Source organism: Larus michahellis, chromosome 14, assembly GCF_964199755.1.
Source record: "Larus michahellis chromosome 14, bLarMic1.1, whole genome shotgun sequence".
Taxonomy (NCBI): Eukaryota; Metazoa; Chordata; class Aves; order Charadriiformes; family Laridae; genus Larus; species Larus michahellis.
The window spans coordinates 5,848,439-5,873,899 of NC_133909.1; the positions used below are offsets into that span (position 1 = coordinate 5,848,439).

The 25,461-nt window shown below is 49.6% G+C and overlaps 2 protein-coding genes across 21 annotated transcripts in view; one reads left to right on the forward strand and one right to left on the reverse strand.

Moving 5' to 3' along the window:
• TNRC6C (trinucleotide repeat containing adaptor 6C) overlaps nucleotides 1-7,915 on the forward strand; it is a 104,413-nt gene extending 96,498 nt beyond the window's left edge. For all 20 annotated transcript variants that reach the window (XM_074608062.1, XM_074608068.1, XM_074608064.1 and 17 more), the window contains 4 exons: nucleotides 1,728-1,922; nucleotides 3,293-3,363; nucleotides 4,052-4,191; nucleotides 5,964-7,915. In XM_074608062.1, coding sequence (XP_074464163.1) covers nucleotides 1,728-1,922; nucleotides 3,293-3,363; nucleotides 4,052-4,191; nucleotides 5,964-6,324 — 767 coding nt within the window. In that variant the 3' untranslated portion in view covers nucleotides 6,325-7,915. The remainder of the gene's footprint in view (nucleotides 1-1,727; nucleotides 1,923-3,292; nucleotides 3,364-4,051; nucleotides 4,192-5,963) is intronic.
• Nucleotides 7,916-21,937: 14,022 nt separating this feature from the next.
• LOC141751183 (GTP-binding protein Rhes-like) lies at nucleotides 21,938-24,501 on the reverse strand. Its single transcript, XM_074607574.1, has one exon. It carries the CDS (start codon nucleotides 23,434-23,436, stop codon nucleotides 22,810-22,812), a length of 627 nt encoding a protein of 208 aa, XP_074463675.1. The 5' UTR covers nucleotides 23,437-24,501; the 3' UTR covers nucleotides 21,938-22,809.
• Between the last annotated feature and the right edge of the window lie 960 nt (nucleotides 24,502-25,461).

The following is a 25,461-nucleotide window of genomic DNA, read 5'->3' on the forward strand; positions in this document are numbered from 1 at the left end:
CATATCTGATCAGTGAAAACCCTCCACTTTGAATAAATGAAGCTGCAGCCTCCAGGTCATACTGCAGAACTCAAAACAACAAAGGTGGATGTAAATGTTTTATTCCAGTGAAAGGAGAAGAAAGGAATGGCTTGCTTTTCTTTTATCTGCCATGCATTTCTGCTTTATTTGCCTTTTATTTTTTTGCAACGTCATCTAATCTTTGTGTTAACCCCATGAGTAGTAGTGACATAGCAACACCTCATCTGTGGTAATGTGCATGTATCGTGCTACATCACAGGCTGAGCTGCTCTGAGTTCTAAAACTGAGACTTTCTCCCTTTCCTCCCACCATTCTGTCCTCCTCTTCATCATTGTCAGCTTATTTTTATTGCTACGGTTTGCAAGAAAATGGGAGAGTGGTTGCCCTTTCACTTAAATTGCTGTGATTCGGTATAAAATCGTTGAGTTAAATGATACAGATAAATAGAGGCAACTGGGGGAGTGTGTGTATATAACTGAGGCTGTGATTTGGTAACTGGTAAATTTGGCTTTAGGATTAATAAAAACCCCTCCATGGCTGCCTGATTAAAAGCGCTGATTCAGCATAAACTTCATCTGCCAGTTCAAATCTGGTTTTAAAAAATTCACAAGGTTTTCTGCGTCTTGTGCTTTATCAGACCAAGTATTTTCTTACTGTCTGCGATCAACATTAAAGCATTAAGGCTGCATAATCACAGTATCATTTGCAGAAGATGCAGGGATGTGACCATTTCGGTCCCTTCCAGTCAAACACCTGCTGGTAATGTTAGTAACAGTGGGAAACTGGACTCTTCATTTCACAGCATATGTTGGTACAAGGAAGAAAGGCAGGGATGTCTAAGTCTCAAGGGTTAGAAAATAAAATAAAATAAAATAAAATAAAATAAAATAAAATAAAATAAAATAAAATAAAATAAAATAAAATAAAATAAAATAAAGGAGTTTGTTTAGATAGCCGTAATTTGAAACAATTTTGCCACTCTGAATGCTAAACAGTATTTGTTCTTCCTGATTTTTGTATTATTTTATAAAACTCTGATTTGGCAGGAGCAGTAGTAAGGGAGTTTAAAAGCTGATTAGGGAAATAAACTGAACTGTAAAAAGTTAAAAAGAGTGACAGGTTGTGATATGTTATAATCTTCTGAAGACTTCATTTTTCTCAAAGACACTTGGAAAAAAGAGTATCTGTTAACTTTGAATATGCAGAAATACAGTTTTTGTCAGTCTTTGATCTTTGGAATTTCAATAATATATCAGAAGAACATATGGATATACTGGTTACTTTATATTAATTAAAATGAGTTGTGTAAGAAAAAGTGGTTAAGTTCTATTAAACCTTTGAGAGAGACAATCTTGAAGTGTTTCATTATAATTTTGATTAAGTTAGATTTCAAATACTTATGTCCATTTTCTGGGCTTTTTTTCATTGTCTATTACGACAAAACGAAATAGGAGATTTTAAAAAAGGAACTGTATATGTAACAGGTGGTGCAAGATTCATTAAATACAAAATTCTTTGAAAATGTAAATACTACTGTAAGTAGGTTCAAAGGATACAGGATTTATATCACTGGATGATACAGAATGCTTTTCTTTTCTCTCCTGAAGCGTTCAAAGAATATAGTCAATGCAGGTGATTGCCCATCCTATTTGGTTTAACAGTTGTTGATAACTAAAAATACACAAATATATTTTTTTCTGTTGCAGGTAAATTGTCAGACATCAAGTCTACGTGGTCCTCTGGCCCAATCTCTCACACACAAGCCTCTCTATCCCATGAACTCTGGAAGGTACCCAGAAACACTACTGCTCCTACGAGACCACCTCCAGGCTTAACGAACACCAAGCCATCATCTACGTGGGGTGCCAGTCCCCTGGGTTGGACCAGCTCTTACTCCTCTGGTACTCTTGGCTCTTGTGGTTTCTTTTTAGAATTGTTTGCTTTTGCTCTGTGTCACAGTAGTGAGACACCCCATAGCTGTCTGTGAGGCTCCAGAAACTTGAGGCTCAATACAGGTAGAGTGTGTCTGTTTGGGGGATGAAGCTCATGTCTGTCTATTTTAGTTAGGATAAGCTGTAAACGAAGCTATCATCTTTCAGGTGCTCATAGTAGTAATTTTACGTAGGGATTGCCAAATTATTTCACTCCAACTAGGATTTTTTTTTCCCACTTCTTAATTTCTAAAAGTATCTTTTAAACATGTTTCTTGTTTTGGGGTGTGATCTATGACTGCCTACGAGGCTTCAAGATGAGTGAATCAGCCCATGGAAGTTACAATAGAACACATTTTTGGAGCATGGATGTGAAGCCTTTAGGACCTGATGGCATTGCAGAGCCCTCAGGGAATGTCTTAATTTTCTCATGCAGACTCTTTATTTTTTAGATGCCATTGTTTTACTTTAATACAAATATGAGAAACTGTGGATATGGAAATATATACGTATGTATGTATGTATATATCTCCTGTTGGTTTGAGAAGTATTGTCAGCTTCAAAAGTATTGCACCTATTTTATAAAGCTGTTAGTCTGCTTTCACTAAATTGGGAATTACATTCTTCCCTCTTCTTGCCGTTTATTTTGTATCCGTTTTCTTCACCAAAACCCCACCTGGTGGGCAGATAGTGCTGGTGCCACGATTCCCTCTGGAGCCAGAGTGTGGTCACGCATGTGACTACAGAAGCACTGCGGTTTTTCAAATGCCACTCATAAATATCAAGCTTGTGCAGTTTCTCATTGTAAAACACCAGGCTGAAGTTGGAAAAGCTGGTTTTGTTGCCTGTGTCCTTGTATCTTTAATCAGAACATCGTCAGTGCAGAAATACCTGTTTTGAATAAGTCATATACATTAATTTATCATTGGCAAGATAGTAGGATGCTGCAGTGCTATAAAAATCTTTAATAGCAAGCAGCAATCTGAGCTTGGACATCTGAATTGCTTTTAAAATGTTAAAATTAATCTTCTAGATTAATTCTAATGTAACCTGAAGATAGAGTTTGTTGCAGTGTCATACCTGCATCCGCTGGTTTTCTAATAGTTATTGTGGGAATGTGAAAAATGCCACAGATCTTTTAAATGTAACAAAAGCAGGTTGAATTCAGCAGTCTTCCGTTCCGAAGAACACAGTAAATCAAGATCTGAGGAAACTGCTGTAGGATTTGTTTTCAGTAGCAGTAACGCTTGCCAGTGTGCTGTGATTCCAGATAAGTTTTCTTCTTGTAATATGCTTGCCACACCGTGATGAAATGGGGTTTTGTGGGATTTGTATCGTAGGTTCTGCATGGAGTACTGACAGCTCAGGGAGAACAAGCAGCTGGCTGGTTCTTCGAAACCTCACACCCCAGGTAAATGGAATTGTACAGAACTAGTTATGAAAAGGGGCTTTTAAGAGATTTAAGAGATAAGAAGAACATTTCTCAACTTTGGTCATTTGGTTCATTTGAAGGGAAAATAATTATTCTGCATTTATTACAAGTGTCTGTTTTCTACAGGGAGTTTGTTACCTTTTCAAAGTGCTGCCAAATCAAGTATGAACTTTTAATGTTACAATTAGTCATTCAGTGTGCACCATTTACATATGTGTAAGTTCGGAGGTCCCTTCCAACCCTATGATTCTGTGATAGGTGTAAAATCTGCTTTTCCCTTGGGTTTGTTTTGTTCTTCTCCTAAGTCTGTCAAATCCTCTAGTCCTCCACGCAGCGTCATTCACAAGGAAGAACATAAGTCACAAAGCCTTGAATGTAGACATCCAAATCAATCTTGGGGAAAATTGAGTTATATTTGAGAACCATATGTTTTTCTGTTGACTCATTTCTGAACTTCTGTGGACTTCTAATGATAACTATAATTTGTATCACCTAAATTTTGTGCTTAAAAACTCAGTGATAAATCTGTAATTAAATTCTTCTTACGGTAGAAAAACCCTTTTTTTCTTTCACCTCTGCTTCTCCTTTAGCTTTTAAAACTTGCTTAGTGAAAAAGCATTTAAGTCGCAAAAAGACAGATAACCTCTCCCCCCTTCCGTCTTACCAGATTGATGGCTCCACACTGCGGACACTGTGTTTGCAACACGGCCCTCTGATAACATTCCACTTGAACCTGACGCAAGGGAATGCTGTGGTCCGATACAGTTCCAAGGAAGAAGCAGCCAAGGCCCAAAAGTCTCTGCATATGTACGTTTCTGCTCGCTCTTTCCTTTGTTATGAAGCCAGTTTTATCTCAGAAATTATTTTCTGAGATATTTATTTGCCAGGACTCAGAAGTGATCGCTAGTTTAATCCTATTTGGGAAATTGCCTAACGAGAGAGAGGAAAACTAACGGGGACTAGATACTCATATACTACCAATTAACACGTGATTACAAAACTTGACAATAGATATTCACCATTAATAATGTGCTCACTGAGGATTTGTCACCTATAAGGCTGCAAAGAATTTGTAAGATGTGATGAGAATTCCAAAGGAAGCTCAGAGGGAGCATGAGACAAGGTTTTAGCTTGGAGAGCAACAGAAAGGACAAAAGGATGATAAATAAAGAATGCGGTCATGGTGGTCACCTTTTTTTTTTTTAAAGGAGTTGCGAAAGAAATGCATGACAATAAAATGTGCTTTTTAGGTGTTTTAAAATCTATGGGGTAATTGGCATCCTGCACAAGAGCTGGAGAATTTCAGGGATAAAATTAGGGAAGATTAAGAATGTGAAGACTGATGTTTCAAAGAATACTTAGATGCTTAGAGTTGGAAAGAAATTTTCCTTATCGACAGGTTATAGCACATGTATAATGAAAAATACTGATCGTAGCAGAAACAACGTTTGGAACTAGCTGTGCTACTGGCCTGATCACCTTCCCTGTGCTGACAGATTTAGGAGCAATGGTTACTCCGTATGTAAAGTTGCAAATACTTGCCCATTATGAACCTGATTATCAGAAAATGAAGTAAAAATAATTACATTAATGACCACATTCCTTTTTTAAACTGTTGACTATTCCTTAATTAAGTATTACGAAGCAGCATTCAGAACAATTGGAGATGAACAATTGACCCATCTTAGCTCTGTGACTTTAGATGTGGGCATCAGGTAAAAGAAATACTGGCAAAGGCAAAATGAATATGTGAGTTTATAGATAAGTACTTATTATAAATATGTACATGGCAACGTCCTTACGTTGTCAGTGATCTGGGAGGCCTCCGTTGAAATCGGTTTTTTGGTAGGTCGTGGCATAACTATAGTTCTGCTGCTGGCATGGACAGGACAGACCTTTCTGAATGAAAGGCTTGAGCTGCCTATGTGTTTGGTTTGCTGGCAGGGGCACAACGGTAAAATACAGTGGGATTTGTGGAAGACCGTCAGTATTAGAGTTCCAAGAGATAGCGGCCACTATCTGTTTCACAGATAAATGTTTACACGGAGTTGATGCCTGGAAAATCCGTCACAGAGCCAACAGCCTCAGATCCCATCTGATCTGGTGGGAGAATTACTCTCTCACACTCTCCATCTCTGGTTGCGTGGGGTTTTTTCTATATAAGTTAGGAGCAGCAGTGATTAATACTTTTTGCAAATTAATTTAAATTTTTATGAAGCATGCGTAATTCTCAAAGACTGCATTTGCATCTCTTCACTTACGTATTTAGGAAAGGTAGAAATTCTTAACGATGTGATTTTCAGCAAGGAGCGTTTGCAGAAACGCAGCTGCTTGGTGGCTTCCAGAGCAGAGGCTGCAGCAAAGGGCAATGGCCATTACAAACACATTTTATTCCAGCAATAGGACAGAGAAGTCTTTTGTTCAAAGACTGTGATTGCTGTAAGTGAGAGGATACGGCATCAGTCTTCATCTCAAATTCAACTTGGGGGGAAAAGGGATTCATATACATCTCTGATATTTCCAAAAGTGCCCTTTGCACCCTTGTTTCATGTCACCGCACCTTTTGCTTTTGTCCCCAGGTGTGTCCTGGGAAACACTACCATCCTGGCCGAGTTCGCTGGCGAAGAAGAAGTCAACCGTTTCTTAGCCCAAGGCCAGGCGCTGCCGCCCACCTCCAGCTGGCAGTCCAACACTGGAACCAACCCCCCGCGCCTGGGCTCCTCCAGCAGCTCCCACGGCTTGGTGCGCCCCGACGCCGGGCACTGGAACCCCCCCTGCCTGGGGGGCAAGGGCAGCAGCGACCTGCTGTGGGGGGGGGTGCCTCAGTACTCCAGCAGCCTTTGGGGACCCCCCAGCACCGACGACGGCAGAGTCATCGGAAGCCCGACACCTTTGAATACTCTTCTCCCGGGTGATCTTCTCAGTGGGGAGTCCATCTAGGAAACAAAGAGGAAACAAAATGGAAATAACAATCATCAGCACTAAAGGAAAAAATAAAAATTGTAACCCTTTCCAGTCCCGGGCTTGATGAAGAATCCAGCTTTAACAGATCAGACTGGCAGCCCTTTTTTTAGTACCTCTGTCCAATATCGACTATGAAACTGCAGAAGTCCTTGTGAACTGTTGAGGAAACAGTATGGGCTACTTTTGGTCAGTGTCACATGCTAATGACAGGTTTTATTTTTGTTTTTTCATGGCTTTCTGTTTTATGTCGTCTTTTTATGTTTGTATGGTGATTTTAAAAAAAAAAAAACATACAACAAAGTATAAAAGCTGCTTAGAATAGGTCTATCATGAAGGGCACTTTTCAGAATTTGGGCTGGAAAGGGTTATTTTATCAACTTGGGGGGGGGAAGGGGGAAATGAAAGCCTATTTAAAATGAGCCTGTGACTATTATGCACATTACCAGAGGCGGACCCAATAATCAGAAAGGGTGAAGTGTGATATTTACCATTGGTACAGAAAAGTAATGAATCTGAATGGTAACTCTTGACTGTACAGGTGGAGCGGGGTGGGGGGGGGAGGGAGGGCAGGGTTGGGGTATCTCTGTGTCCACTACTCCCATGGATCTGCCTATGCACATTACCCTTGTTTCATTACTTTTTTCATGTCATTTTTTTAATCCCAAAAATAGAAAAAGTAAAAAAAAAAAAAAAAAAAAAAAAAGGACAAAAAAAAAAACCCAACAAAAAAACCCGACATATCAACATGCAAATACTTGAATCCAGCAGGCCAATAACAAAATGTGAACACTTTCTAAGTCTAATTATTACACTTCCAGGTCGGCATCAGTACACAAAAAACAGGCTCTAAGAATTTTTTTTTTTTTAAAGCTCAGACTATGTGTTTTTGTCGGAACAGATGTACGTATGTGAGCGTGCTGGTGGGTGTGGGTGTGTGTGTGTGTGCCTGTACGTGTGTGCCCACGTGTGGTTTAACTCAAAAGTGTGAATTTTTTTTTCCTTTTATTCAGTATATGCTTTTTATTTGCTCATTGGTCAAATGTTTAATTGTTATTAGCTTCTAACTTTGCACTGAGTGTCCGCAGCCCTTCTTGTAGCTAATCCTGTAACGTTAAAAAGAAAAAAGAAAAAAAAAAAAGAAAGAAACTGATAGAAGGGGCCGGCGACAATTCACGTGTAAATGTTTACTCAAGGACTCTTATCGCATTTTAAAAATTACAGTGTGTATCTCTGGAGAATAATATGTATATCTACCTTTAGCGGCTTTTTATTGTGGACTAATGCAAGAAAATTATTACCGGAGTATTGCACCATTTTTCCATTCGGAATATAAAGTTTAAAAAAGAAAAAAAAAAAAAAATACTCTTGTTGAACTGTGGCCATAGATAATTGTAAAGAGTGGATAGTTCCCTTGCAAGCAGGAACAGAAACAAGCACTTGGACATAGGTTTTGACTGCTTTTGGAGGAGCCAGGAGTTTTGGCTCCCACCTGTTTACAGACCTTTTTTTCTCCTTCAAACTTTAAAATAAAAAAGGAATTAAAAAGACAAAAAAAAAAAAAAAAAAAGGACGACAAAAAAAAAAGGACAAAAAAAAAAAAAGACTTCCATCGTAAAGAAAACTATTTTCAGAATGAAGATATGCTACTTCAGAGCTCTGGGATTGAACAGTGTTGTTGTATTATTCTTTTCTTTGGCCATTGCTGTGTACTATTTTTTTGTTGTTGTTGTTTTCCTCCTCTTCGTCAAAGTGGCGAAAACTTTGTGATCACTATCTTGCACATGGTGGAAGATGTCTCAGGAAAGCCGGGTTTCCCGAGGAGCAACTCCACACCATTTCATGTATTTTTAAAAACCCAACTCCTAGCACTGAAGATATTATTAAAAAACAAAAGAAAATAAAAAAAAGACAGTAAGAAAGAAGAAAATACCTAATCTAATGTGTAGCAGTTACATATTTACCAAATAATGGACTCAAAAGAAATAGATGTTTGAAGAGTGCTTTATATATTAAAAAATCGCTTTATGTTTAAAAAAAAAAAAAAAAGATCAATGTTTTTGATTGTTTTGAAAGGAAGAAAGACAATGGAATAACATACACTTCACGTATGTTTTAAAAATTATATGAACATTGTGCTCCCTGCCTGCTTGGATCAGGAAACTTGTGCATTACATATTTTTTTTTTTTCTTTGGAAGATTAGCTTTTTAATGGTTTTATCAGATTTAAAGGGTCCTGCAAGATTGCAAATTAACAAAAAGCTGGTTTTATAGAGGATCATGAACTATGCACAAACTGGGTTCAAGACTTGTTTTTTTTCTCAAGTTTTAGTAGTGTATTTAGCTGAATAACCTTTCCTCAGAGTAATTGCATCTCATTGCCATTACACGCCTCCTACATATATATTTTATATATATATATACACACACACACTCTTATATAAAATATGTATGTGTGTATGTGCGTGTTTACATACGATTTTCCATGCTGAAGTTTAGCATTGAGTTGTAGAAAAACTCCTGATATTTTAAAATTGGGAATGAAAATTTCTGTTGGAAGGGGTTGGGGGGCGGGGGGTGGGGGGGTGGGGGGTTGTTTTGGGGCTTTTTTTTTTTTTTTTTTGCCTTTCCTTTTGGATTAAAGATGTCTGTAACTCTGAGATTAAAAAAAGACAAACAATTGTGGCTTTTAATGTTTATTCTCCTCATAGAATGTGATTGTTAAAGAACATGCACCGAAAGTTGCTTTCAAGAGTACGAAGATTTTGAAACTTAATAAATTGCAGTTTTTTCTTGGCTGTTCAAATAATGTGTATTTTTCTTTTATGCAGGGGATACTAAAAAAAAAAAAAGTAATATATTGTTAAATCTGTTACGGTATTTCATGGAAGAAGTTTAACTCTTTCGATACTAATGAGAATTGAGTGTACAGCCAGGCAAATCCCTCCTGTAAGTGGTCGCACACTCGGAACCTGCTTGTTGGTGATGGCATTCGCTTAATAAGCTTGTACCATGAACGCTTCGCACGTGGCACCCTAGAGAGTGCTGCCTGAAAAGCAGCAGTCATCTTTTTTTTGCTGTTGTTACGTTTTTCTCATTTACCCATTGTTTAGTAGCACAGCAGATGAATCGCTAGCAGTGACTGTTGCCAGGCTGAGGGCTCCTCTCTGGCTCTACCATCCCGCCACCCCGTAGCCTCCCGTTTGCTGGGCCTGGGTGCCCACTAAATTTTGTGAGATGGGCAAATAGCTTTTAAAGAAAACCAAAATATTGTCATGTTTGGCCTTTCAGGTTTTGAAATGAAGGAAGATACTTGCAGAAAGGTCCGTGGAGGGACCCAAACTTGCTCCGTCTCCCCTAAGGACGAGCTTGTGTCTCCTCCCACCTCCAGCGAACTGGTTCTTCCCCTCTTGGTGGCATGGAGGTGATTTGTCCCAAAAGCCTGATTTTACAGCAGGGCTGGCCCCGGGTCTCCAGCGGTTACGAGTTTGTACAGTAAAACTCATTCCGCTTATTAATTAGTCACGAGGATTATCGGCTGCTCTGCCATGACCTGTACGGTTCTTAAAGACCCGTGGGGCGGGGGGACCCCAAGCAACCCTTGGAGTCTGTAGTTTGCTGGTAGATAACGGTGCAGTTAAATATTACCAAATCCAGATTTGGGAGTAGCTTCTGTTATCTAAATAGCTGAAACATCCACTCTGAAGCCTGTTCTCCTAATTTTGTTAGCAATATTGCCCCAAAGTTGCACAGCTGTTGCCATGGTTAGTTTTCACTGTGAGCTGCTTCCCATCCCACCTCCCTTTTTTTTTTTTTTATCTTCCAGGTGTTTGTAATGAAACTCTTAGAGTTGCCTTCTCTTTTCTTTTCGATGTTTTTTTGTTTGTTTTTGTTTTGTTTTGTTTTGTTTTTCCTTTTGCAAGGAGGACTTTCAGTCCCAGCATCCCTGGCTTTCGTTTGCCTAAACATCACAGGCCATTAGAGCGGGATGTTTGAGCTCACGAGAGATTTGTCTTCCCTAAGGCGGGCAGAGGTGGCTTTTTGTAAATCAGATGCACTCTTAAAATTTAGTCTCCACCCTGGTATATTAACAAAAGTACAGCTTTTGGCCAAAATCAGCCTTTTAGTGTTTGTGTAGCTGTTTGTTTTCACTCTCATACTCTTCTATTGCTTTAACGCTATCCGATATTTCTAAAATTGTAAAGCTGGCTCCTGATGAGAAGGATTCTCCGTATGCCTCCAGAAGCTTTACAAGAAAACCTTTTTGGCAATTTGTGGTTTTTCTGTATATTGCATTTGCTGTGTCCTCCATAGCGCTTTCACTGCATGGCTCCCCCGTCGTTAGACCGAGAGAATTTCTCTTTCCTTAAAAGTGGTCTGAAACTGTCAAACTTCTTCTTAGTTACTTGTCTAGTTTGTGGGTGGCACTGGCAGAGCGGATCGTTTTGCTATTCTGCTCCAAAAATATATTATTGTTCTTGCTAATTCAATATATGATTGTGTATGTGAAGGAGCGTTTTAATTAAAAAAATGTGTATGGCTTATCTGTATATGTTAAGAATTATTGGAGTTGGAAGAGTCTGGAAATGGAATTGAAAAACCCTTTAGGATTTGGGTTGCGGGCAGCTGTTGTGTGGAGCATCCCTCTGACGCCGGGTCAGAGATCGCCGTGGCGACGTGCGGCATCGCCTCCTGCCGTTGTGTATGAACTGCTGCTGATCGTCTGCTCCCGCCTCGTACAAACGCCAGGCGTAGGCGTTGTATCCCTGCCTCCGTGCTGAATGTACGATCTCTGCTCAAGTCCTGCGTAGCCGGTTTTCAGGGAAGGGGAGTTCTGAAAAAAAAATACGGGAGCTCGAGCTCAACAGAACTGTGTGAGTCAAGTGTGGGGATGGCGGCGTTCCCCACGTTCCCCGCCGGCCCCAAGGTAAACGGCGGCTCCCCACGTGTCTGGAAGCGGCTGTGATTCACTATGTTCTCTGTAGCGGGAGTTTGAAGGAGACCACGGGCCCGTCCCCAGACCGCACAGGACGACTTTAGCTCCCTGCAGGTCTCTTGGACTGTTTCACCCAGGTCCTTGCGTTGCTTCGAAGGCGGTAACGTCCCCGTGAAACCTTAACGTCTCCGGGAGCGGCCCAACCTCTGTCCTCTCGCATTCCCCCTCCTTCCCAAGGGGTCTCTTCCAGTAAACGCTCTTGGATTTTGGGAGAGGCGCCTCCAACACCCATCCGCATTGTAGCTTCCCTGAGGGAGGACGGACTGACTTCGCGTTGCCCATGTTCTAGTGGGGTCTAGGTGTCTTCCTCCAGCGGATACACCCAATCGCTCAGGGTAACTACTGCTCGCGGCAAGTTGCCAGACTCCATCCTCTGATGGCCAGTCCAGCCTGTGCAAAGACGAGTCGACCATCCTCAAACCCCTCCCGCTCCGTTTTCTTCTCTCTCACGAAAAGTGCTTCACTAGAAACCAATATGACGCTTTGTCCTGGCGTTGTTGCCCCCCCCCCCCCGCCCCACCGGTGTTTTGGTTTTTGTTTTTTTTTACTGTCGGGTGCATTGGAAACGAGTTGCTTGTAAATTTTTCTCGGATGAGAAACGTGGTCCCAGTGCAGTCATGCTTTTCAGGGTTATTAAAATGTTTATCAAACACAATAAGCTGGAAGATCGCTTTGCTTTCAATAAATACTATTAGTAGTAAAGGGGGCTTGCCTTGAACTAGCCGTGAGGCTGCGGACTCTTGATGAGAACCCCCCCCCCCATCTGCTACCTGCCTAGAGCCTCTCCGCAGTTAATTAAACAATTTGTGGGTTTAAGTGCTGATTTTCTTCAGGGGAGCGGACTTGATACTGTTCAAAAACTGTGGCAGAACCCTCTATAATTTCTTTGTAGTTTTATCTCCTGGATCTTTTGCCCATTTCTTAACTGATCTTAATTTAGCCTTAATTCGTACTGAAAAAAAAGAAGTATTCAAGCAGACTAAAGACCTGTGTTACTGATGCTGTTGGAACGGAGCAGATTCTCTTTCCATTTTCCTTTCTCCTTCTTTTGGCTAAAGCATTCGCAGTTTACAATTACATTTTCCTGTCTGTACCCCACGGGAGCAGGAAAAATTGCATTTTTCGTGATTTTATCTGATTTCAAGTGGGACCCACTGCCTTTTCTTGGCACGTTTCTGTCTCCTTCCCAACCCTTCTCTCCTTACAGGTGCCAGGAAACCTCTGAGAAAGGTGGAGGAGATGATTATTCTGCAGGTAAAGAACTGCAAGTTCTACCAGGATGAAGTATAAAGGTATATAATATATATATATATGCACACACATTTAGAAATATAATCCCTGTGCTCAGTGGGAGATTCAGCACAAGCCTGTACTATCTGAAATACATAAGTGGGGCAGACATTAGTCCCCCCGTAGCCAAACAGCCCTTTTCTCTCGTTTCTGGGATGATCGCATGGTCAGAAGTGTAATTGTAGGAAGGCCGGTAATCGGCAAATAGCTCTGATGAACTTGCGATGCTTTTACTGATGAATGATTTCCCAAAACCTTCCACTTTCCCATGTCCTTTGCAGCAGCAAAGGTAGGACGCAGCTGGTGAGGAGGGCAGAGAGCCCGGGGACAGGGCTAGAAGGAAGCGTACAAGGATCTAGTTGATTTGTGGGCGAGTTTCATTTCTGAAATAGCCAGAAATTGCTCAATATATATATTTATTTATTTATTTATTTATTTAGTTTCAGAAAAGGGTTTTCTCTGATAGCTCTGGCTTATTGATGGTTTTCTTTATAGCATCGGTGTGTACAAATGAGCCTGTCGTAAGGCAGCTCTAAAGCTGCGTTTCACATATTATGTCATCCTAATATCCATCATTCCTCGCTGGTCAGCAAGGTGACTGCGTGTCTTGCTGCTGTCGCCCCGAACTGCTTTCTAAGCCTTTGCTGCCTGTCCATTCCCCGTGTGAATCAGGGATCACGCGATAACCTGGATGGGAGCGCGGCTGGAAGCAAAGCCGCTTCCCCCGGGTGCCTCGGCATCCCGGAAAAATACCTTCTCCCAGGGCTTTTCTGAAGCACGGCTGCAAGACGTGAAGTTGAGCCCGTCGGGACCAGCAAAGTGAACCAGTGACTCCCGTTCAGCCTTGGACACCCCTTGGGGTCGCTTTCAAGCACAGACCCTTAGAGACTCAAACCGGGGTTGATGCAGAATAAAGCTTAATATTTTGTCTGCAGCAGAACACTCTTTGTTCGTCGTTTAGTGGAGGTTAAGCACAAAGCACTAAACCCTCATAACATGGAATTTTAAGCCAGTAAGTTTTCTTGTGCCCTTAAATGAGGGGGAGGAGGAAGAGGGAAGGGAAGAGAAAGTATCCAAAAATAATGGGGTCCACTACGTAGGTGAAAGATCATGTCTTCTCCTATAGACACCTCCGCGTAAAGGAGGTTTATTGCCTTACAGTTCAAACACTGATTCTTTTTAATCAGTTTTATAGAATCCAGGCCCTCTAAGACATGGGAGATCTACCGCTGTGGGCACCATCTCCAGCTGAGAAGAAAGGGAAACTTCCCTGAAGCAGATCTGGAGGGAAATGGTTGAAGAAGTCTCTTTCCACTTGGACCTTCAACAAGGCCAGGAGGCCAAATAGCACATTTTCCAAATAAGGTTGTTCTTAGTGTTCTTGTCAACACGGTGCCTTTAAATTGCAGTACTCCACCTGGAATTACACGTGCATTCCTAAAAATGCTTTGCCGTTCTCATAGTCAGTGGTAGGACCACAGAGGCGTCAGTTGCGTGTCCGACTTCTGTCCTGTGTGTCCTGAGAGAGAAGAAATACCAAGTTAAAGGATTTATCCAGTCTTTTACTGTGCATCGTGGCAGAGGCCAGAACTCCTGGTCTGCAAAACGAGGAAATCTCTTACCAGCGTCTCAGTTTCTCCCCAGTTACAAGGCTGTAACACACGGGACTCGGGGCCCTCCAGCCGCCCCGGCATCGGGATTTTGCTGCCCTGTCATTAAAGGCCAGAGCCTTAACGGGGATGAGCAGAGCTGTAATGGAAAGCTGGGAGGACACTGCGTGGAAGGGAGATTCCTGCTTTTGTTTTGGAGACGTTGCTGGCCCCCCCAGCCCCTGCCCGGCTCCGCGAGCAGCAGAAGCAGGTCTGCCTGCCCGAGGCTGGGGGCGGCGGGGGCACGGCTGCCCTTCCACTGCTCGTGGCACGACCCCTGTCAGGGGAACGGACCCCACGTCTCCCCTCTTTGCCTGTCGGAACAACAGCCCTGGTTTATTACGGTACGAGCACTCGGGAGCTTACGTTGTCTTTGCCGAAGGCCGCCTGGATGCCCAGCGCTGGGAAGCAGCGGGGCACAAACTGGGGTGTTTACAGACTAGTTTTGGCTCCTAATGGGAGAGTTTTGATTTTGAAAAGCCTTTGTATCAAGCGAAGTTGCGCGCGCTTGTCCCCGACAAGCCGAGCCGGCAATTAAAAGGCAAAGTACCGTAAATCCTCTTTGCGAACGCTCCGAGTCCGGCAGCGTGCAGATCCCTTGCAATCTGTTCTATCCAGGGAAAGAAACCGGCGTGGGACCCGCGGGTTCTGCGGGGGGGGTCGGTGTTATCGGGGTGCGAGCGAGCCAAAGGCTTCATAGGAAAAGTACTATTTCTGCTGCCCAACCGTGCACTTTCCAAGCATTACAGACTGACATTTTTCTCTCATAGACACAGTTCCACAGACTGAAATGTCTTCTCAGAAGGTGGTGGTCGCTCTGCCCAAAACCCAGGTGAATCCTCTTTCCAGAACCCTCTGTATGAGCAATCCCGTCACCTGCACACCCAGCCCAGCAAGCGCCAGCTGGGTTTGCCTGCGTTCCCGAGCGTTTTTTGGGCATCAGGCCAAAATAAAGCGCATTATTTTGGCAGCCCCGAGGAGCGGAATCGGTGCTCGTCCCCTCGCAGCTCCTCAAAAAACGTGGGGGGGGGTCGCCTTAAATGGCTTTTCAACAGGCACAGCCTTGCTTGGAGCGGGGCGGGGGAGAACGGGAGGAAGCCCTTTCCTCCTACAAAATGTCCTCGGCTGTAATTCCTGGTTTCCCCCGCCAGATGGTGGCCGGGAATTGCTGTGAGCAGGCAGCTGCGGTGGGGAGTAGCCCCGTCCCGCTCCGTGTCTCTGTCTCCATCCCTGTCCCGCTCCCGGTCCCTGTCTCCATCCCTGTCCCGCTCCCGGTCTCCATCTCTGTCCCGCTCCGTGTCCCTGTCCCGCTCCGTGTCTCTGTCTCCATCCCTGTCCCGCTCCCGGTCTTTGTCTCCATCCCTGTCCCTGTCCCTGTCTCCATCCTGTCCCGCTCCGTGTCTTTGTCTCCATCCCTGTCCCGCTCCCGGTCCCTGTCTCCATCCCTGTCCCGCTCCCGGTATTTCTCTCCATCCCTGTCCCGGTCCCTGTCTCCATCCCTGTCCCGCTCCCGGTCTTTGTCTCCATCCCTGTCCCGGTCCCGGTCTTTGTCTCCATCCCTGTCCCGGTCCCTGTCTCCATCCCTGTCCCGCTCCCGGTCTTTGTCTCCATCCCTGTCCCGGTCCCTGTCTCCATCCCTGTCCCGCTCCGTGTCTTTGTCTCCATCCCTGTCCCGGTCCCTGTCTCCATCCCTGTCCCGCTCCCGGTCTTTGTCTCCATCCCTGTCCCGGTCCCTGTCTCCATCCCTGTCCCGCTCCCGGTCTTTGTCTCCATCCCTGTCCCGCTCCCTGTCTCCATCCCTGTCCCGCTCCCGGTCTTTGTCTCCATCCCTGTCCCGGTCCCTGTCTCCATCTCTGTCCCGCTCCGTGTCCTTGTCTCCATCCCTGTCCCGGTCCCTGTCTCCATCCCTGTCCCGCTCCCGGTCCTTGTCTCCATCCCTGTCCCGGTCCCTGTCTCCATCCCTGTCCCGCTCCCGGTCCTTGTCTCCATCCCTGTCCCGTTCCCGGTCTCCATCTCTGTCCCGCTCTGTGTCTCTGTCTCCATCCCTGTCCCTGTCTCCATCCCTGTCCCGGTCCCTGTCTCCATCCCGGTCCCCGGGCGCCCGCAGCCGCTCCCCGCTCCCTCCCCCCGCCCCGGCCAAGCACATCGCGGCCCCCCCGGCCCCCCCGCTGTGAGGCCAGCAGCCCCCCCGGGCAGGGCTGTTTGCCCCAAGGGCTTTGCCAGGCCGCCGGTACCGCGGTGTGTGCCCTGGGTATGCTCCCCCCGCTCCCCTCCCCGGGGTGGCCTGGGTTGAGCCGTGGCGTTTGTAAAAGTTTTCCTTGCTCGGGAGAAATTTGGGATGAAGTTTGTGTCACGGGTAGTGAGAGAGGCTCTTCGGCTGTTGTACCGCAGAGCCACAGAGCAAGGAGGGGCTGCGGGGGGGCTGCGCAAGGCAAGCTGGCTCCACTTCATGGAGATGCTTTTGTCAGACCCAAACCCGCGGGAGGGTGCTGCTGCGGCTGGGTGCTGCGCCGGGGCTGGGCACTGGGTCACAGAATGGCAGGGGTTGGAAGGGCCCTCTGGAGATCACCCAGTCCAACCCCCTGCCAGAGCAGGGTCACCCAGAGCAGGTGGCACAGGAACGCCTCCGGGCGGGTTTGGAATGTCTCCAGAGACGGAGACTCCCCCACCTCTCTGGGCAGCCTGTGCCAGGGCTCTGCCACCCTCACAGCAAAGAAGTTCCTCCTCGTGTTGAGATGGAGTTTCCATGTTCAAGTTTGTGCCCGTCATCCCTTGTCCTGTTGCCAGGCACCGCTGAGAAGATCCTGGCCCCATCCTCCTGACACCCGCCCTTTAGACATTGATCAGCATTGATGAGATAGACACCAATGGCTCTCCCCAGTCAGCCCAGCGCAGGGCCAGCTGGGTCCCAGTCCGGCTGTGGGACAGACCCTCTGGCAGACCCTCTGCTGGTGTGGGGGTGGCAGGTTCGCTCCTTCCACAGCACTTAGCACACCGGCTTGTTTCCCCGGTGCCGAGCCGCGCTCAGCGAAAGGCCCTAAAGACAAATACAGCTAATTATACCCTCAACGAGTAAGTGCCGCTTTTCCTTTTAAAATGTTTTGCTTTCTCGTTCGGTGTCCTTGGCTTAAGTGTTTGTGCCACATCTTTCCATCAATCAAGACCCGAGCAAACGGCAGGAGCCAGCACCAATTAGGCACAGCGCGGTCTCGCAGCTGATGCCCCCCCCGCGGGCCAGCGCGGCTGTCACTGGTGCGCGGCTCTCGCAGGCGGCGTCTTGATTCCCCCTGATTGTTTGTGTACACAAATTAAGCGGGAGCATCTCGCGGCGGTTTGATGGGATGTGCTACATGATGTGGAACAGAACAGGAGGGATCACAGGGAGCTCTTCTCCAGGGGAGACGCGAGCTGGCGGCTGCTCTGGAGGCGAGTCTGGAGTGAAATGGTCTGACTGGGGAAGGGGGAGGCAGGGGGAAGGGAAAGAAAAGAGTTGCGATGGAAAGATGCTCAGGACCTTTCTGACATTTTGAGGGTGGAAAGAGGGTGGTTCGGCACATGGATGGGTCAAGTTCACCACAAGGTTTTTGGTTTGGTTTTTTTTTTTTTGATAGAAAAGCAGCAGCAGAGACTCAGCACCAGCCAGGGCGGCAGTGAGGGGTGGTGTGCGCCCGGCACAGACCGCGCCGCTGCCGAGGGGCTGGGGTTTACAGAGCAGCCCTGCGAAGGGAGCGCGACTTGCCCACGGTCACCCCACAGGGGCAGGGACACCCACCTGTGTCCTTGTCCCGCTGTTGTGCTCAGCAAAACCTCCCCTCCCCGGTACCAGGGCCCCTCTACACATGGCCATAACCGCTCACCTGTGAGAAACCAACCCAAACTAAGAAGACCAGTGTGATGAAACCCCTCGGGTTGGGAGAGCCAGCACCGCTGCTGCCTGGGATGCCATCCCGGGGACAGCAGTGTCGTGCCTGGGGGTTGTTTCCTAGGGATCAATGCTTTTCCCAGGATCCTGTGCCCCGAGGCATTGCAGCAGCCTCTGGCACACCGCTATGGGAGAGAGAGGACAGCCCTGATGGCCCACAGCAGGCCCCGATTGCCCCTGGGCCACCGTCATGGGCATCCTCCCCGCTACGTTACAGTTAACTTCTCTGTCCCCACGGCTCTGCTGGGGACAACCAAGCGCTTCAGGGCAGAGCTGAGCTGGGGGGGACCCAGGTGGATGTTTGGATGGATCCTGCTCTCCCCAGGCTTTCTCCTGAAGCCCTGGCACAAAGCATCTGCCCCAGCTGCCTCCTCCTCCTCCTGCTGGGAGGGGAGGCAGAAGGAAGGGCAAATTTGGCTCCTCTCATCAGGCACGTGCCTGGGGTGGGGGTTTGCAGGGACAGCTCGAGCCGCGTGGGGGGCTCACTCCATCACACACTCCACCGTCCCCCCTGGGCTCGGCTGCCCGTGCTGCGGGTCTGCTGCGTGCAGTAGCTGTGACTGGTGTCTGGGACAGAAAAGCCATTTCACTTGTTGCCGCTTGTTGAGGGAAAATGAGCAGCAGGTGTTTAGTTCGTCACCACACCCCGTTGTACGGGGCTTTACCACCCCTGCGGGACCCAGCTCCACCGGGAGTGCCCTCAGCTGCGTTTTTCTGCGGAAGCAGAGGCTGAACACAGGCTGCACACACAACCCTCAGGCCATGAGATGCAGGACCTGCCTATTTTTCACCTCACTCGGCACATTTGCAGCGGGGTCACGTCTTGCCCTGCTCAGGCACAGGAGAATCACAGAATGGTTCGAGTTGGAAGGGACCTTAAAGATCACTCAGTGCCACCCCCTGCCCTGGGCAGGGACACCTCCCACCAGCCCAGGTTGCTCCAAGCCCCGTCCAGCCTGGCCTTGAACCCCTCCAGGGATGGGGCAGCCACAGCTTCTCTGGGCAACCTGGGCCAGGGGCTCACCACCCTCACAGCCAAGAATTTCTTCCTAATATCCAATCTAAATCTCCCCTCTTTCAGGTTAAAACTGTTACCCCTCGTCCTATCGCTCCCCTCCCTGATCCAGAGTCCCTCCCCTTCTCTCCTGGAGCCCCTTTAGGGACTGGAAGGGGCTCTAAGGTCTCCCTGGAGCCTTCTCTTCTCCAGGCTGAACCCCCCCAGCTCTCTCAGCCTGTCCTCACAGCAGAGGGACTCCAGCCCCCTGATCCGAGAAGCGCTGCTGGAGTCCCAGCGCACCGACAGGCAGCAGCCGGGGCAGGGCTCACACCACCTCGGAGACACCGCTGTGTCTGGCACAGATCCCTCCCCGGGGACAGGCAGCGGGGGCTCTTTACCACCCTGCTTTATTTGCATTTTGGCAGGACAGCTATTCCACAGCCCTTCTGCACCGAAACGCGGTGCCCGGCAGGTTGGCGGGGGCTGAGGCTCCTGGCTGCTCTCCCCGGCCCTGCATCCTGCACGGAGCCGCGGCGGGGGGAAGACATGGAAAAGGCTCTTGTCCTGCCAGAGTCCCTGCACGGCCAAAGCCCGCTAACCCCCAGCTTCCATGCCATGGCCCAAGCTTCCTGACCCCAGCGCCCGGCGAGGCGGCTGTTCGTAACCCCGGCACAGCAGCCCCTGCACCAGGATTTCATGTGACTGTTGTAAAAAAAAAACAAACCCCCCCAACCCGCAATGCCAGAGAGGGGCACTGTCAGGCGAGGGGCAGAAGGGCAGGGGAGCGCTGCCCCCCATCCCACCAGCATCCCAGCCCCCGGCCGGGGGAGCGGGGCTGGGGGCGGCCCCGGGGGGGGATCCCACCCCTCTGGAGCGGACTGGGGGGGCTGTATAACGCCGGCAGGCATTGGGTGTGTGGCATGAGCTGCTGGGGGAGCTCCTCCAATGGCTCCACTCATTGCTGGAGCCCGGTACTGCACGGGCACCCGGGGGTGGCCCCTCCAGAGGGTTTCTGCACCCCCAGCATCTCGGTCGGCAGCTCCTGCAGCTCCGGCATCTTGGTCTGCAGCTCCCGCAGCTCAGTTTCTGCATCTTCAGCATCTCAGTGTGCAATTTCTAGAGCTCCAGCATCTCGGTCGGCAGCTTCTGGAGCTCCAGCATCTCAGTCTGCACCTCCAGCATCTCGGTCAGCACCTCCAACATCTTGGTCTTTGCGTCTTCTGCACCTCCAACATCTTAGTTTCTGCATCTTGTGCACCTCCAGCATCTTGGTCTGCAGCTGCTGCTGCTCCACCATCGCAGTCTCTGCATCTGTTGCAGCTCCAGCATCTCGGTCAGCATCTCTGCCCCAGCAGCTGCTGTATCCTGCAGGTCTGGGGCTGGGAATGGGGGTCCTGAAGCCCCCGGGGGTTATTGCTCTGCCTGGGGAAGCCGGCAGTTGGGGCACAGGGCAGCCTCGCTCATCCCGCCTTCCTAATTTTACGCTGCAAAAACGTTTTATTCTGCTTTTAGCATAGTACTGTAAAGCAAAAAGCCTGGTGCTCCTGATTCTAGCATAACCCTGCTCTAAACCGAAGTAAAACCTCTCTGCAAGTTGTGAAACTCCTGCAGGGCTTGGCGAATTAGCGAGAGGTCGGATCATGGAGGCAGGACCCACTGCACCGGCCGGGAGGTGCCTCAGCACGGCCAGGTGCCCCCGGTCATGGCCAAGTGTGGGCAGCGCTGGCAGGGACAGCCCCGTCCCCATCCATCCGCGGCAGGGTGGCCCCGCTGGTGTACCCCGCTGATGGTACAGCCAAGGTGTAGCATCACCCGTGGCTGTGTCCGTTGTGCCCATCCCCGCTGTGGGCAGGGTGCCACCACCTTGGGTCAGCTGCCCAAAGGGAACTTTCTTCATGTTTCGTTCCCTCTGAGCAGGACCCCTGTTTTCCCGAGGAAAGGGCTCTGCCCTGAGCTGCTCCGCCTGTCCCCAAGGTGCTGGGCAAGGAGCAGCCGTGTCAGGGCATCATGGTGGCAGCGAGCCGGAGAGTGAGGGCAACCAGGCCCACCCAGGCACTTGCCCACCCTCCCCGCTGCCTGCCCCCGGCCTCATCCTGCGCCAGGCTCCAGGAGGACGATTTTGCCTTCTGGGGGTCGCTGTCATTATGCCGGTGCCCATGGGGGACGTGGTGGTGGGGGACTAGATGGGACCCCGTTGGGGGGTTGGACTAGATGATCTCCAGAGGTGCCTTCCGATTCTATGATTCTATGATTCTGTGACCCCTGCAAGGGATGCCCATGGGGAGCCTGGGCTCTCCCAGCCGGCACCTTCTCCCCTGTCCGGGTCGGGAAGGGGGTGGGATCACTGGGCTGGGCAGGGGCACACCGTACACTAGGGCCGGGCTTCTGGAAGCCGGCGACTCCCAAACTGCCCAGCTCACCTCGGGTCTGGACCAGGGTGGGTGACTCTTTAATCCCCCAGGCTTGAATAGCTTTATTTGTTGCGTTTGTGCGGCTGCTGAGCCGGTTAAATGCTTGTTACAGCAGGGACGGGCTGCGCGAGGGGTGAGTAAATCAGTGCCGCGCATGGTGAAGCACAGCAAATACTGCCCTTCTGTGCTCTTCCCCCACTCCTTTTATTAGCTCCTTCTAATGTGTTTATGGGTTTTATTTCAGCGGATCCGCTGTCTTTTAACGGCTGTTGTTCTTTTCTGTACTTGGCCGTGAGAAGAGCTGTTTTATTTTTAGTTACTCATGCTTGGTAAAAAATTTAGGGGTTAAATTGTCAGGAAAATCATAACACCGAATGTCCTGACACTGCCGGGGAGGCTCCGCTGGTGCCAGGATGCTCCAGATAAGGATGGAGGAGGGAAAGCAAACGCAGCGATAAGGGGTCCAGGCGTAAAACACTGATATCAGGCACTGCAGCATGTGAGGTACAGCAGAAAGAAACCCAGGCGTTTTCCAGCTCCACTTTGCAACAACGTGTTTATTGGGTACGCTAAAAAAAAAAAAAAAAACCCACAAAAATAGAAAACCGAAGAGATGCATAGACTGCCCTATCGCATGCTCTACGTGCCTACCCGAGGTACAAAAATCAGAACTACTTTGGACATGTTGTAACCACAGCCGTGCCAGGAGGTTGTAGGAGCGAGCGTGTGGGGCGAGGTGACACAGGACCCGGAGGGGACCCAGGAGAGCGGCACCGGCGGGTGCGATGCAGCTGCACGGGCGCCCGCATCTGCCTTCTGATGCATGCAGCCAAAGACCCGCTGTTTGTCCCCATTTCCCAGCACGCGAGGAGCCTCCTGCCTGCCTCCTGCCTGTCTGCCAGCTCGCCAGGGCACAGCCGCGACCTGCCGGCTGACCGACGGTGCTTCCCCAGGTACCCTCTGCCTTTTGGGGCTCTCGCCCTCTCCCCGCGCCCTCCGGGTGACCGCCATCCCTTCCGAGTCCCTCCTCCTTGTCACCTCCGACTCCCAGGGGTGCCGGCGGGCCGGGTGGGGAAGAGGAGGGGAGGGGTGGGGGGCAGCAGGGTTGGTTTCGGCTGAGGCAGCGCCTCTCCCCACCCAGCCCACCTGAGTTTCCAGCCGCTGCCGCTGCCACCGGCGCCTTCCCGCGGGCGGCCGGCTCAGCACACCGAGCAGCTGTTGGTCTTGTTCATGGGAGGCCTCAGTGCCTGCTCCTTGGGCAACGTCTCCCTCCTCTTGCAGAGCGCCGGGCTGAGCCGGCTGGGCAGGTTGGCTTGCTGCAGCAGCTCCCTGAAGACCTCCAGGACGTTCTCGTTGTCCTTGGCTGACGTCTCCACGAAGCGGCTGTTCCAGTCCAGCTCCACCAGCGACAGGGCATCCTCCGCCGGCACCTGCCGCTCGCCACCGCTCTCTGCCTTGTTGCCCACCACCACGATGGGAGGGAACTTGTCTTCCTTCACCTCCAGGATCTCCTCCCGCAAGCTCTTGACGCTCTCAAAGGACTCGGCATCATCTACGGCGTAGACCAGGGCGAAGGCATCGCTGTTCTGAATGGAGAGCTTCCTCATGGCCGGGAAGGAGTAGCTGCCGCTGGTGTCCAGGATTTCCACCGTGACCGTGGCCCCGCTCACCTCGTACTCCTTGCTGTGCAGCTCCTCCACCGTGCGCCGGTGCTTGGGCTCGAAGGTGTCCATCAGGAAGCGGCGGATGAGGGCTGTCTTGCCCACGCCGGCAGCACCCAAGAAGACCAACCGCACGTGGTTCTTCTCCTTCACCACCGGGGACATGGCTGGGCGCAGAGGGGTCGGGATGCTCCGCAGCTGGCGCTCACCTCACGGGTGTCCCTGGGTGGCCGCAGCCCTGGCGTCCGTCCGTCCGTCCTCCCCTGCACCGTCTCGGTGCAGCTGGGGAAGTTTGGTGCCACCTCCCTGCAAACTTCTGTCGGCTGTTCTGCTGTGCGGACGCTACAGTCCCCAAGTCCAGCTCATCTTTTATCCTGGTTCCTCTCTGCCATGTGGCACCCGGCTGTCCAATCTCCGTGGGTTGAGGGTGCTGAAGGAGAGGGGGGGTAGGGAGGGAGGAGAGTGGGGTGCTCCGGGCCAATCCGCGGAGCTCAGTCCTGGAAAGAGCCACTCCAGCCCTGGAGAGCACCGCGCTACGTCGCACATTGCGCTTGCATCGCCCGCCGCCGCCGGTAGCACCGGGGAGCCGGCAGCGTCGCAGCCGTCACGCTGCGCCAGCCCTCCTGCCCGTCTCCCCTCCCTGGAGATTAACCCGAGCTCCTTGGCGGGGGCTGGCTGGCGGCAGGGGAGCCGGGTGGGGGTCCCCCACCCATTGGGCGGCTCATGGACAGACATGGCAGGGGGGCTGGCCGGTCACCCGCAGCGGTCCTTGCACTTTTTTGGGGCTGGGGGCTTGTTTGTGTCCAACTCTTTCCTGAGCCTATGAAATATTTGAGCTGAGGGGAAAAATAAAGTCTCCCTGAAACCCGTGCGTCATAACCTCCGCGTTCAGCTGTCAGTTATTCTGTGATTTCTGTGAAATATTTAACCTGAGGGGAAAAGAAAATCTCCCTGAAATTGATGCATCGCCATCTCCAGGAGCAGCCGTGGGTGGGAGCGCCGGCCGTCACCCGGCTTCGGCAAAGCCGTGACCCAGAACGGAGGGTTGGTTTCTGGGGCGGAGAGGCGGGATGTGTGTCCGTCCCCGTCTCCGCGTGGATGGGCATCGCCTCTGGACGCGGGACTGCCCGTGGCGGTGCAGGTCTGCACCTCTGTGTGTGTTTCCTCAGCCGTCGCCGTCCCCGTTTCACGCTGGAGTTGTTCCAGGAGCTGATTCAGGCAAAGTGCAAATACAAAGGGCACTTGCTCAAAAGTTAAAATAAGTTTTTATCCCAAATTTGTGCGTGTATGGATTTTTCTAGCTTTGGACTGGTTTCTGTAGTTTTAGAGCAGTTGGATTTCTTTCCATAGTGAAGTGCCAGTTCCGGCATTTAGTTCTGGCTGAATTTATTCTGTTGATTTCAAAAGCCCTTTTCACGAGAATGATTCCTGCCTCTTAATCCCCCAATTACCGTCACATGTTAGCCACGTTAAGAGCTTTCCCTACCTGATCTTATTCCCAAGAGAGCCAAGAGATTGCATGGGGGTGAGCAGAGTCCTGCCCGGGGCTCAGCCTGCCCTGGGAGAAGGGGAAGGTTGGGTCCCTAACAGGACTGGCAATGGGACAAAAATACCCAGTGCCCCACGGCACCCTGAGGGGTTTTGCACCATCTGGTGATGCACCTTCACTGGCCAACGTGAAGCTCTTTCCGGAGAGACTTGCTGTGCCACGAGCAGAGCCAAAGGAGGACTGAGCCGCAGGAGATGGAAGGAGCTGAGGCTGCAGAAGATGTGATGGCACGGCCGTAGGACCACGGCGGGCCAAAAACCAGGAGAAGAGGTGGATGAGCAGAAGGTGCTGGCTTTAGGCACGTTACCAAAACGGTGATTGCGTTTTGGTGCCTGGCGTGCCATCAACATCAGTGGAAGTGAAGAACTGAAGACAAGGAGGAAGCAGGGCATGACAGATAATCTCACCCCAGTTTAGGAAGCTGTTTAAAGACAAAAAACATTTTTTTTCTATTACAAAAGAATTTGGTTAATGCTGCTTTGTGCTTAGATAGACATAGCGATGGGGCTTTTCGAGAGAGGCGGTGAAAGGGTTTCCCGTGGTTCCTCCCCGCTGGCTCTGGTGAAGCTCCGCAGGGCGCAGCCGGCTCTCAGGAGGTGCCAGGGGCCTGTGCCGTGCCCTCACCCCTGCTCAATTTCCCA